This window comes from Pleurodeles waltl, chromosome 1_2, assembly GCF_031143425.1.
Source record: "Pleurodeles waltl isolate 20211129_DDA chromosome 1_2, aPleWal1.hap1.20221129, whole genome shotgun sequence".
In the NCBI taxonomy this organism is placed as follows: Eukaryota; Metazoa; Chordata; class Amphibia; order Caudata; family Salamandridae; genus Pleurodeles; species Pleurodeles waltl.
In genome coordinates, this window is record NC_090437.1 from 1,297,589,593 (window position 1) to 1,297,604,255 (window position 14,663).

The 14,663-nt window shown below is 42.6% G+C and overlaps 1 protein-coding gene across 2 annotated transcripts in view; it reads left to right on the forward strand.

Moving 5' to 3' along the window:
• Positions 1 to 14,663, forward strand: part of NAGK (N-acetylglucosamine kinase) — a 173,130-nt gene that overhangs the window by 10,716 nt on the left and 147,751 nt on the right. For both annotated transcript variants that reach the window (XM_069205395.1, XM_069205404.1), the window contains exon 2: positions 4,122 to 4,206. In XM_069205395.1, coding sequence (XP_069061496.1) covers positions 4,122 to 4,206 — 85 coding nt within the window. The remainder of the gene's footprint in view (positions 1 to 4,121; positions 4,207 to 14,663) is intronic.

The window sequence follows — 14,663 nt, forward strand, 5'->3', positions numbered from 1 at the left end:
TGCATGTCTGCTCGGTATAAACCCATACTGGTGGGTGTGCACCACAGCAAGGGTCTTACAGCCAATAACTGCCCTAAAATGTTGTATTCCCAGTTGAAGAGAGATAAAGGCCTATGGGTTGATTGTCAAGGGGATCACAACCATTCTTGAGCAATTCTGTTATTGTTGCAGTTCTAGTGGTCTCTGGGAGAAGCCTCCTCTCAGCCCAAACATTATGTAATGCAAGAAACCTGGGAGCTATCGTACTCCTTAATGTCGTGTACGCAGGTGAACTGTCTGTCCCGAGAGTCTTGCCCTTCACTAACTGATCCATAGCTGTCTTAATTTCACCTAGGGGGATAGGTTGGTCCAAAGCCTGTTTCTACGCAGTATTCATTGGGACCAGTGGAATATTTAGTAGGAAGGACGCAAATTCGTCAGCATTCTGAATAGGTGGCGTGGAGTATGACAGCTCAAAATAAGCTAGCTATGAACTTAGAGTTTATGGCCTATCTGTGTCTTTACAGTACTGCACATCTCTGGTCTAACAGCACATATCCGGTGTCTGGTTGAACTTTCATGAAGCAGCCAGGCCAATATTTGGCCCTCCCTGTCTCCATCTGTGTGCTGATGAGCTAAATTTTCCTTACAATGGACACCACTTAACCTATCAACAAGGGCGATATAATCTTTAGTGCCTCCATCTTGCAGCTTTTGACGAATGGAACAGAAAATATTCTGATTTCTAGCCCCTTCAAGTCATGCCCTTTCCCCAAGATTTGGCGAGTAATCAGTTTTACAACACCGCAAGCTATTTTCAGACAGTGACCTCAAATTACAACCTTCAATTCATCCTAGACAATCAATGCATCCCCTCCATTTTCTAAAAAGTAATGCGCTACATGAGTGGCCACCTCTGTACGAAAAACTCAGTCCAGCAAGGCTTCGCTATTCAGTCTTCAAGGTAAGTGGAGTCTGGGTCTCACTGGTCTTGACCCTGTTGTTAACAGTAAAGGACTGGGGTTTGACAATGTGCAACTAGAATACTTGTAATGTTGCTGCCCCCGGTGTCCCCCAACCTCCCCTGGAACATATCAATCCTATATGTAGGTGAGTAATAAAAAACCTCAACAGTTTCTTAGTGCATCTCTGTCCACAACTTGGGCCCCACTGTTCTGTCCATTCGGAAAAGTGTTGTGCCTGCAATCTAGATGCAATCACGTCCTCAATGGCTGAATTGATCTATTTTTAGCCATGTTCATAACCATATTGCAGTCTTGTCCTATTAGGGAGTGTAATTGTCATGCTATGTACATGATGAAGGGATTTAGGTCTTTCTAAAACTGTGTCTGGTTCACATTGGGTGCAAATAAACACACAAGTGTCAACTGTTGGACTTCTAGTTATGCTGTCAGTATGATGTATCTACCTCCGGTGTCTTAAGGGCGGGTCGGTCACCACAAATGGGACATCAGGAAAGATCCAGACCAGTGTGCCCAGAGCGAAAGCAGAGTAAGTAGTTCCTTACATTTGACCCTTCTATTTCCTGTTGTTTATCTGGTTGCTTTAGGACTAAGTGAGTTTCCTGCCAAGACCTCTCACGTTTCATGCAGGGCCCGAAAAATCTACTGGACCATGTGCTATGGCGAGTCATTTTTTATGAGGTCGAGCTATTTTAGAAACTACTCGACCCTTCTGGCAGTGGACAAAGAACAAGTGTTCTGTTCAAACAAACTGAATTAGCAATTAAGATGCCTTTAAATCTTATACTTGTCACATTTGCTCTGTGTTCAGAGACAGAGGTCAAAAGTCAGTTTGTCTTCTTGCAATGCAAATACTTTTCCTTGTGTGTGACTGCAGAGTTCCATGATTTTGTAAGGTGAACTGTTTGACCTGTGTGAAATGAAAGGCTGTGGGTACCAGATCTTTCCTAACGCAACATTTATATAACTAAGTCAACTTAACAAACATTTCAAAATATATCTCAGTAGCTGTGAAAGACCATTTTTTGTACTTGTGTGATGAAAAAATATTTTAATAGGATGAAAAAAACTCAGAACACTTTACTTGGTGATGTGCAAATGCTAAATATTTTTTTCTGAAACCTAATTTCCACATATTATTGTTAATACACTATACAGTTTTATCAGTAAAACTGCAAATTAGTGGGTAGGTTTGTGGACATTTCTTGGTAATTTACTGTCTCTAAATGACAGTGGCTACCACATCATGCTTTAGTAATATATTTATTTAAAGTGAGTGTTTAAACATAAACTGAGAAACACTCTTGCCCTGACGGCAAAGCTATTAGTAAACTAAGAGGCAAGTCATGCTTGGACCATGTGTACCCTATATGTGGGCTAGATTTATTATACATGGAGCAAATGTCTAGTGTATTTAAACAAACAAAAGAGGACTTTTTTACAGCAGAGATGCTGAACTCGCATATTTGAAGATGCACTCATGTGAGAATGAGAAAAAAAGCGACTGTAAAGTAAAATATTTACCTAGGATCACACAATTTGAGACCCGTTTCTGGGTCAAGTACATTACAGTTTGGTTGAGTAGATTGTTCAAGCTACTTGACTTGCAGGTCTAGTAACATTTTTATGATTTTTCGAGGCCTGTCATGTAATGTACATTATCTTTGTGTCCATAGTGATGTCTCTATGTAATTTGAAGTTGGGGCAGAGCATGTCGATTCCATTGACCCCCAGGGGCAACCCAGCCCCATTTGCCAAGCAGTTATTATCTCATATCCAGGACCCAAAAGGTGTTCTCGCTACAGAAATGCAACACTTCAGTGTCTGTAGGGTTAAAGGGCACCAAACAGCTATATAGAATATGACAATATTGCAAAACTGAGAGGCGTACTGTTGGGATGGGAATGTCCCCATCATGGGCAACAGACATGGCACGTGAGGATCTGTGGTGAATGCTGTTGCCAAAACACAACAGACCATATGGACCATGGACTGATGGAACATCCAATAATGTTCTATCACTCACAATGCAACACTTCTCCCTCCATTCCACAGCATTAATACCTAAAACATAGAAACCAACCCAGCACTGCACAAAGGACATATATCAAACCACTTGGACTAATAAAGGACGCAACAGCCCCCAAAACCCACATTTACCCTTAATGGAAGCATCACCTTTTGAAAGCAGGACTTTTAACCGTGATATCTCAGTCATACTTAGAACACAAGCTGCCCTACGTAAAGATGAACCAGGAGCAGCTCCATCGTCACACTCATGAACAAGGGCCCCCCCGGAGGTCGTCGGTCACCACACTTCCACCTCTCTCCCAAGATTCCTCCAGCGTCGCCCACTCACATGAACAGCAATACTCACATCTGCCTCATTTACAGATCTTGGATGAACCCAACCCTGAGTACACAAAGCTTCTTAATTCAGGCTACATCTTCCACACATTTGTCTTCTCAACACTCTTCTTGGCGTCATATTTTGCTTTAACATCTCTTCCCTCGCACTTCGCAATCAAGAATCTTCAAATCAGGCTTTCTGTTCTATCCATTAACTCAACCAGTTCAAACCTAAATTGGTCAATGCTCACCTATTCCTCCCCGCTTTGAACGGCGTATGACCATGATGATCAGTGATAGGAATTGTGAGATTTTGGTTGGACCTCAATATGATGCGAACAACCTCCACCAAATGTCTGTAGTTGCAAACATCGCTGTTCCATATGTACAACTAACCAGTTGTCGCTGAAGTGGTACAGCTGTGCTGGAATCATAAGGGTTACAAGGAAATTCAAATTACTTAGTAGGCAGAGAAAAGAGGAACATATTTTTGCATCTCTGATTTCCCTGAATGGGTTAAGAATAAAAATGTAGAGGCTGCAGATTCTAGGTGCTGCTCACATCCATTCAGCTGGTTTTAAACTGCAAAGGAGGGATGCGAGTTTGAAGTGTTTGAAAGTCTCTTTGCATTCACCAAGATTTTAATCCTGTTTTACAATCCTGAAAGATTCTTACGTTTCTGGGTTCGTTGTGTTAGTTTTTAGGTCGAATGCACAAGCGCTTTCACCTGTCGTAATTATTGTGCGCTTTTAATCATGATATAAAATAAAAACTAATTTTGGTGGGCTGTTTTTTGTATTTCTCTATTAGAGGTGGAACCCATTCAAAGGTTGTCTTGATCTCTGAAAATGGAACAATTGTGGCTGAAACTGAGGGCCCCAGCACTAATCACTGGGTAAGTCACCTTTACATTTTATTATAGGTTTGGAGATGCATGTATTTTGTTAAAATCTTTTAATAGGTGACAGGATACTCACATCATTATCTGAACATATTCGAGTTTATATAGTATCTAAAAAGTTGAAGAATTATAATTGGTTTCTGAAGCTATCATATGTACTCAGATTGGGGTAACTAGACCTCATGTCACTGGGGCATAGGTTTGCCAGTTCTATTCCTGGCTTACATTTAGCAGGGCAGTAAGCTTGTGGTCGTAGTTTGACTTAATTAGATGAGTTGTACTAAAGCAACTGATAGCTAGTTATAGCACTGGAAACACAATGGTTAGTGACATGTAGTGATCGTGTCACTCTACACAAAATGCCTTTGAGTATCGAATCAATCACAGAATCAGCCCCAAATTGATTTCTGACACAATATTTTGTACCGCCTGGTATAGTGCAGGATTTAAACCTGTTCATGAGGTTGCAGTTACCAACTCTAGTCTATACTGTTACTGTGTGCTGGAGAATAGCATGAACCATCAACGTCCACCATAGGCTACTGAGATCTTTTTATTCAAGTTGTTGGTCTTTGTGCTCTGCAAGGCATTGTAGGACCAAAGTACCTCCCGCCTTTGTTGCCTGTAGAATTCCCAGGAAGACTCTGGTCTGATTTAGCCATATAATTACATGAACCATACCATGTTCTTCCCTAGCAGCCCTACATCATAGTCTCTGTGTCTTGCTTCTCAAAATGGTTAAAACCCAACGCTCTTGGTGTTATTGGTTTTTTTCTGACATTTTTGCTAGAAAGAGTTTTGATTTAGAATTTTTTTCCAACAACAGGATTCAGTTTATCTCTGATACAATGAATCGATATTTGAAAATGTGCTGGACCTGTTATACTTAAACTTAGTTTTACCACTCTCAATCCAGTGGACTAGTAGAATATATCAATAGCATGATTTCAGAATGTAATCAATGGTCTTGGCAAACCTAATAGTGTTTGGGACGTATTGGCTTTGCCAATGGTTTTTAGCCAAGTAGCACAGCATCTCTGACGCTGTGCAGCATTGCTAAAGAATAAAAAAAATGTATTTGCCCACCTATGCCATTTTAAGCACACACATTTTAAGCATGTGCATACCTGCAAAATGATGCATTCCCCCCCCCCTTTACTTTTTTTTACCGATCTGAGTAGAATCGGTAACTAGAAACAAAACAAGTGGGCGGGGATGGGCATGGGGAGCAAAAGCAACAGGGGGTATGATGCCAAGAAATCAACTTTCAAACATAAATTCACATTTGGAGGCAAATGAAGTATTAAAACATCACATCATGTACTAAAAGGTTTGTTGAAATTTCAGTCTTCCAGTTTCATCGAAAGTGTCCTTGATAATCAAGGCCACTGGAATTATGCGGCAGGGGAAGGTCAAGTTATGCGACTGGTTTACGTAAATTATGGAGCAAAAAAACAACAAATTATGCGGCATTATGCAGCACGTCATAGTATTTCTTCATTATTTTGTCATTTTGAAACTTGTTAGGTGTCTGGCTTTGGTTGCACTTCATTAGTACTAGTTTAACACCTAAATATAGCAATAAGCTACATAAAGGTAGCCAGTCACCCTTTCCAAAGGGCCTTCCACTGCGCGGCAACACGTGTCCCTGCGTTTTTAGTAACTTTTGAACCGTTTGAGCTAGAAACAATTTTTTTCTGTTAAAATATGCACATTATGTGGCAGATGAGGGATTAGGTGGCAAATGCGGAAACTCTATAATTATGCGAAAATCACTGTGTCCGCACCATCACATAATTCCAGTGGCCCTGCTGATAATGCACTGAAAGTAAGTATCAGTCCTCCGCCTGGATTCTACTCTTGAGATGGGCTCAAAACCTTTGTGTTAATCCAGCAGGCTGATGATGAATGAATATGTCTGTCACTAAGGCCTCCCGGTGTGGCTTACTAGGGCCTCACTACTCTGTGCAGCAAAGCAGACGCAACACCCCAGTAACGACAAACACTCGGAGTGTGAAAGCTCTACCCACTGTGCAGAAACAATATTTTTTTTTTAGAGCTATAAGGGCAGCCTTTTGACACTCCCCATACCTTCAGTGTTAAGCTACATCCTTAAAATGTCCTACCGTATTGCCAGGCCATATGGAGCAGAAAATTCAACCCGGTTAGGAAATGCTTTAAATCTGCAATGTTTGCAATCATCAGATATTCAGTGTAGAAGTACGATGAAAATAGTAATCCATGGAAGAGGATGCCAGCAAGCACTCACATATGGCCTTTACACATGCTGAATAGTCAATTGTAAACATATACCCTAATAGATGGTAAAGACATTCAATATGGCGCCTATTTAGAATGCCGCAACTCTGTCTCCAAGATTATTCCTAGCATTCCCGTACCTTGAATCCAGATCATCTACATTTAAAAATGAACTCAGTCTGATGAGTAACCCAATGCCTTGGAAAAAGCCCTAGGTGAATACACCACATGGGGCGAAACACGTGTCGGCTGTCTCTTCTTGTTACCTGCAGAATAATTCCTATGCTTGGAATCAATAAATACACTTGAATCAAATATGAGAATCTGATGGATTATTGCTTACTTGCAATTTGTTATTCCATTACAACTTTAAAAATGATATAAGTGGGTTCTCAACTCTTATGTTTCCTAATGGATGGTAAACCTTGGATGTTACCAAGATTACCAAAGTTCTTTCTGTATCTACAGTATTAATAAGGATACCTCATAAGTACAGGTTTCACCCAGTAGTTCTGAGTAGTTGGTGCAAATGCATACTTCTGTCTCTGCTGTCAACAATCTCAGAAGGCGACCAAGAATCAGAAAGGAACTCACATCAGAACTTTGTTAAACAAATCACATTAACTTTCTGTGTTGTTCTTCTCTAGTCATTTCATTTCACTATGTTTTGTGCACACAGGTCATTGTTTATTTTAATTGTAAAAGAAAGAAACATGATTGAACTTCATTTGTTCGAGTGGGAGGCGGGAGTATGTGAGACGATCTTCTGCTATGTACACCTTCTCTGTTTATATCTGACATTTGGTGCCCTGCTGCCAGGCACAGAGCCAGCTTGAGGAGTGGCACTGAATCCCTTGTTTATCCCACTGCAGGTGCGAGGCATTCCTTTCCATTGCCATAACAGTGGTTCTGCGTACTAGAGTCAGCATGGTCATTAGTGCTGGCTAATAACACCTGACAAGTCCCACTGACAGCCTGTTCACATGTCAGGCCTGATCCTTGTTATAGGGCTGACAAGAGAATGCACAGTGCAAAGCCAGTCAGCATTACCAAACGTAATGGAGATTCACAGTGAGCAGATGAAATTGCATAAAGATATTACTTAGAGCAGGGTGTTTTCCACCTGTGACTGCTTACAAAATTAGATAATAGATTAATAATGTGTAGATACATAAAAAAGCAAAATGTCAAATTAAAAATAATAAAACGGTCTGTAAATGTGTAAGGTTTTGAAATTGGAGGCTGAAAATTAAGTTGGGATCTTTAGCATGAATGTGGGAGCAGTACAGAAAACAGAATGTATTACGGACAGTTGGTGGCGTGGACAAAATGATATGCCGCGCAATGCAGAGTGATATGCTAGAGTCTAGCTTATTGGCTCGTCTTTTAGAAATAACAACATTTTGAAAAGCTCCAAACTTCCCATTAAAATTTGATTTTTTGTGTATTTTTTTGTTCATGAATTAAGTTAAAAAAATGTCATAATATGTGTATTGTTCGTCAATACTTGTTTCTGTATTTTTGTATATTGTTTTGAGGTTCAAATCGTGGAAATTGTGTAGGCTGGGGTCCCCGGCCTCCAGTAGTGACCTGCAGAAGTCAAAAGGTTAAGGACTGGTGAGTTAGAGAAACCTGCTTGCTGGGGACCTGCAAATAAGGCCCTCTTTGCCCATGCAACCTGCACCTGTTCATACATCTTGTATGACCATTAAGGTCGTCTTTGCCAATGCAGCCTGCGCTTGTTCATACAACTTGTATGACCATGAAGGTCCTCTTTGCTCATACAACCTGCACTTGTTCATACATCTTGTATGACCATAAGGCATTCTTTGCCCATGCGGCCTGCATTTGTTCATACATCTTGTATGACCATAAGGCCTTCTTTTCCCATGCGGCCTGCACATGTTCATACATCTTGTATGACCATAAGGCCCTCTTTGCCCATTTAGCCTGCACATGTTCATACATCTTTTTTTTAACACGTTGTTAATGCTTTTCTGATATCCATATTCATGCTTGATACAGCTTTAGCTCATTAGTAAGAGGTTATTTACGTTTTTTCTTACATTCCAATTCTAAGAACTAGCACATCTTAACATTTATATTCGTCTATCAGCTCTCAGTTTCATACAAGCATTCTAGTTTCCCCTTAACCGATGTCAGTCACCCCTCCTGAGTGTCCTACGTGTAACACTGCTCGTAGCTATCATATTAGGTGATGCCAGTTATTAGTATATGATGTTCCAGGTAACCCATTTAGCTGGAAATCTATGTGTGATATTAGATGTGTTCCATGACCCCTACTTGGGTCTTCCAAAACCACTCTCGGGTGGGTCCTGATATATTTTAGTGTTGGGGTTATTTAACAGTATACTCACGAGGGATTCCGCCCCTCAGTCCTCTGGGACTCATACAGCATCTGCTAAGGCCTTCCATGCCTGTGCCCCCTAAATCGTGTTCCGCCCCTTCTTAGCTTCTCAGACCCTAACGCCTGATTCGTAGCCCACCCATTTGTTAAAGTCAGTTCTCCAGGTGGCTATGCAACGGCCTCTCTGACTCTTCCAGTTTTGGGCTATTTCTCTTTTCCAAGGGTATATGCTTACCCTGAAACCGGCTGGTAATCTTATTCTTGGGCATGTGGGGGAACCAGCTTAGCAGGCAGCGGTCCGCCAGACATGGGATCTCTCTCTCTGTAATGTTTGATAGCACCTCCATGATTCCTTTCCAGAAGCCCGAAAGTCCTGGGCACTCCCAGAACATGTGAAAAAATGTGGCACTTTCTTTGTTACAGCATGGGCATGTAGCCGGTATTATCTGATACATCCTGTTTATTTTCTCCGGTGTAAGAACGTGGGAATTAAAGAGCTTGAACCGAGCATTTCTAGTGGCCTTTGCTATGTTGCTTTGGATGTTATCCCAGTTCTTCTCCCCGATTGGTTTAGCGAGGTCTGTCTTCCATCTGGCTTTTAGGGCAGCCAGCAGTCGTATTACTTCCCTTCGCAATCTCCCATAGAGGCAGGTAACAGCCTTGACTGTCCCCGATGCCACTACAAAATATTGACAACTAGGCTACTGGCGGGGTTCCACTAGTCCGCTTCCCCAATGTTGTCTATTAGCCGTCGTAACTGCTCTATGCAGAAGAAAGGGACCTCGAGGTACATCATATTGGGTACTAAATTCCTCAAACGGAAGGATCAGCCCTCTGTCATAGAGTGTTCCCACTGTTTTAGCCCCCACATCCCGCCACGTTGCTAGAGCTCTCCAGGACCCCTCGTGAGGGAGCTCCTCCAAGAATCCCAACGGGAGATCTGAAGAGTAAGGGGACTTCGTCTGCGTCCTCTGGAGATGTTGCGCCCAGCACCGCTGCAGAACTTGAAAATGATAATCAGGGCCGTTCTCGCCACTGGCAGCCTGAATACTGCCCTGGTCAATTTGTTCATACATCTTGTATGACCATAAGGTCCTCGTTGCCCATGCGGCTTCCTATTGTGGCCACTAGAACTCTGGGTGTCATTTTTCACAATTGTCCCTCTTTTAAGTCGCGTGTTAATCATGTTGTTAAAACCTGCTTCTGGACTTTGAGAATGTTGAAAAAGATCTTTCCTTATTTATCAAGGGAGTGGAGAGTCATAGTTATTTTGGCATTGGTAATATCTAAATTGGATTATTGTAATGCCTTGATGCTCAACTTGGATAATGCATCACTTAAGAAGCTTCAGCTTATTCAGAACACTGCTGCCCGTTTTATACTAAACCTCCCTTGCTCTGCTTCTGCCAGTGGCAGCTTGAAGCGATTGCACTGGCTACCAGTAGCAAAGCGCATTAGGTTCAAAACTTTATGTCTGACCTATAAGGCTATGCAGGGAAGGGGATCTGAATATCTATCCTCGAGATTACATTGGTATAGATCCAGCCGGCAACTTAGATCTACGGGAGCCTTCTGGATTCAGGTCCCTCGCACCTATAGGGTTAGATGGGTGGACAAGGATTCCACGGTGGCTGCTGCCAAATGCTGGAACTCACTCCCTTTGTCTATAAGGGAGGAACAACATTTCTTGGCCTTTAGGAAGTTAGTCAAAACTTGTCTCTTCCCATGTTAATCCTTTCAGTTTGCGGTCAGTCACTTACTCCGTTCTTTTGAGCGCTTCGATGCTTCGGCCAGAACGCGCTTTATAAATACCAAATACTCACATACATACACATTTTTTCATACGCCTTGTGGGATCATTAAGGTCCCTGTTGCCCTTGCGGCCTGCACTTGTTCATAAGTCTTGTATGGCCATTAAGGCCCTCTTTACCCACGCAGCCTGCCCCTGTTCAAACATCTTGTATGACCAAACCTGACATGATCTCTGACTTTTCCACTCAGTTGCCATCGAAAGCAGTCTGTTCAGTTCTGCCTTGAGTCCTCACAAACCCTTACGACCATCCATCTCTGGTGGAAGGCTGAGCTATGCATTTACCAATTTAACATATATAAATACCCCAGAACCTTCTCCCTCCTAATTCCAAACCCTTCAACCCCCAGTAGATGTCGTTTGTTTATTTAGGGGTTTTGGTACAGCCCGAGAACATGTCACTGTACAGCTGCTTAAGAGCAGTGGCTGGTGTCAAATGTCCAGTCCAGGCGAGTTGGGGGGGGGGGGGGGCATTTCTTCCAGCTTGTTTTGCAAACATATGGAAGATATTGGAAGGGCGTGGTGTGGAAGCGACCTTCCCTGTCATGTTAGTTGGTACCGTTTACACAGGAGCTGTGGGAACCTAACAGATTTAGTTTCATCGTCTTTTCTACTGCCAGTTTTAAATTAAATCCAGATATTAAATTAATAAAATATTTGTACTGTTGGGACTCGGAGACTTACAATTTACTGACCGTTTTTAGGATGCTAAGTTTTGACACCGCTGTTTTCTGATCATGGCTTCACCTGAGACTGTGCAACAGCCAAACATTAAAACTGGCTGGTGTTACAGCGCCATCTAGTGCGCTTTCACGGTACCGTCGCATTTTTTGTGCTACAAGGTCGCTTATCAATAAGTCTAGAAAAAATCTAGAGGAAACCTCAAGGGTTGAGCGATATTAAATTGCACATATAGGGAACTAAACTAAAGTCAAGCTTGAAGGCGTGAACTAGGTCCCTAGTTTTAAAGAAAATCTCCCTGCCGGCCAGTCAAAGTCTGAAAGGGTTTATTGAGAACTTAAAAATGAATATCCTTCAGTCAGTCACATAGTTAACTGTCCAAAGTTTCACCTAGCACGTGTGAACGTAACAACTTCCTTCAGTGACTTATAAAAAAAAATGCTCTTGAGTTTCGAATTGGGTCATGTGATTGGTTCTTTAAAAAAAGCCTCTGAGCTCGTAAGAAGTATGCAAAGGTTTTGGTTGGGCAACCTAGGCTTCGTTGTCCCGAAACAGGAACCGAGAGTTGGGCTCATGTCAGCCTCAGTCAGACGCTTCCTGTGAAAAGTGTCAGTGAGCTAGAAATCATGGCTGAAGCAGGTCACCGTAACACCAATGCGGTTTTTCATAGTCCGCAAAATATAACAACATGCAGAGAATGCTTTGCATTCTCGTGTGTCCAGAAAACATTGTTAGGCGATGCTCTGATTTGTAATTTGATAGAGACAGAGAACGGTTTCCATGTCTGCGGTGTCTATGAAAGGGGTGATAATGTCTGAACTTTCAAGTGCAGGTAGTGGTGAGTGATAGGAGAGTATTAGCGCCTAGAAGGTATCTTTGGGACTTCACATAACTGTATTTTCAGTCCTGCATTTTTATGGTATTTGTACTAGTAATGGGTTCGGTGGAAAATGCCACCCATCTCCGGTATCTCAGTTGGGCATGGAGAGGAGAGTTTACTCTAGTTGTATGTTCACCATTCTCTGTGCTTGAAGGGGTGTGGTTTGGCTTTAGAGGTTCTTAAGGAGCTTAGATGGGGCTGTGGCAGCGAGGAACTTTGGAACAAGCATACATTTCCACTCAAAAGTCCCTAATAGCTGTTAAACAAATTAGGTTGTGGAAAAGTGTGACCCCATTTTTATCTTCTCTGTGCTATAGGTCCTAAGCAGAGTGGTTTTCAGTTCTATTTGGAAGGCAGAGCACAACACTGTTCAGATGGGTGCTGGTTCCAAACTCTTCCAGCATTGGCAGAGATTGCTTGTGAGGACGTCTTAAAAGAAATATACACACAATACACCTTGCTTCGCTTTTCCTTTTCTTGGTCACCTTAGAGCAACTATTGGAACATCCATATGTTACACAGCCATCTGGACCTTATTACTATGTGGCTAGGTGAGGCTAAATTAGGCTTATCACTCCCCCAACTCATAGATATCATGTTTAGGTACTGGAGCAGCAGGAGGTTACTTGGCAATAACTTGTCATTTTCGGCTGATGCCCTCCAGTTGGGAGTTAACTCCATTTAAGATCTTACCTCTCTCAGGGTGTAGGGTGTGAGCAGTTCTGTCTTACTCCAGGAATTGGAGGGGCTGAGAGACGCAGATCCAGTCACACAATTAATAACAATCAGTTATGTCAGTGGTGACTAGTGTAATGAGAGGTTTAACTTACCAGAAAGTAAAAAGTCTTTTTAAAGTAGGGTAGCATCAGTAACCAGAATATGTTAGCAACTACAAGAATCCCTATAGCTCCCTTTACTACACGTTTTAGCCTATGGCCATTCTTCTATAGTGGAGGATGCATCAGGTTCTCTGGTCCTTTTAAGAAGTGATTGGGTCGATAGGGTGACTCTGCAGGATTTCTCAGATTTGGGCCCAGACTAAAGAGAGAGCAGCAACCCATCTGTTCTGTTGTTTTTCAGTCGAGAAAAATGAACAGAGCACTGGCTAAGGGGGGCAGGAACGTGCGCCTCTTTAGCTGCCAGAAACACCGAAAGGGCCTGATTTATTTAAAGTTTATGGCCTACTAAATAATTTTGTCGTTGCTGGTCATATTTGCAAGCTCTTTGCCCTCTGTCCACACTGAACTAAATGCAATGTATACAGGCCTGACTTTGGGAAGTTGCTCTGTTCTCAATCCCAGTAGCAATGGCAAGAAAAGAGGATATGGGGAGCTGTGAGTTTCATGTGAGAAGGGAAACTTACTCTGAAACAAAGGGAATGAGCAGGTGAACCGGTTAAAGGAACAGGGAGAGTATGTGTAGGCTGAGTGAGATGGACATCACCAGCCCAACACTGAGACCACAACTTGAAAAGCCAAGCAGAGGCTAGCCATCTCAACAGATGCTTTAAAGGCAGAAGTGGTCTAGAGCTTCTGGGAGACATAGGGACTCTGAAGGGTCTAGCGTTAGACAATGTTAAAAAAAGGTAGAAAAAGGGAAGAGCCAGCCGATTTGAAGTATGTGACGGCCACTGGCATTGATCTCACCAGATATCCTCATACGCTTTCCCTCTCAGTAGAAATGTAATTTATCTTTGTAGATGTTACCTGGTGTAATACACCCCCATCCATTGCAATATTTTGGAATCGGTTTGCTTGCGCCAACGTCTGCGGCATCCACATGATCTCCTGCACATGCGCACGCGCTGCGTCTACTCCGTAAGTGGTGCATTATTTAGAAACAGGCTGTGTCGAAAGAGTCATGGCCTTGTGATGCCAGTGGCTTGTCGGAGGCTGCATTGTCCTTCTACAACACCGTACACACATCAGGGGCCCACAGTTATTCTAGAAGCCAGGTTGGCTTTTGGCTTCAGAATACTGTATCATCGTCACCGCCTTGAGAAGACTCATCTGGACAGTACCAGCCCTGGACTAGACCCCTCGTGTCCATTACATTGGCAATACTGACATGGAAATTGTGCTATCCCAGACGCTGGGAGTGTTTAGAAGTCATTTGGGGATGGCATTCCATTCTAAATTGATTGGGACCCCCATGCATAGGATGGGGACCAGAAGGGGACACTTTTCTATCTCAAACACAGATTCATAAGAGGCAAACTCCTGGGCTCTCCGAGATTCATCATTAGTTACGCGAAATACCCGAAAACACATTATCCCTTCCAAGAACAGACACAATGGAATGCCCTAATCTTGCAAAACTTTCAGGAATTTTCAAGGAAGCCAATTCCTTTCGCGTCATTCCCTTAATGCACTGCCTGCCAATTTAGTAACACAAACACAGCACACCTTACCACGCTTCGTTGTGCATGTGCACCCCAGAGAAACCACTGGGAC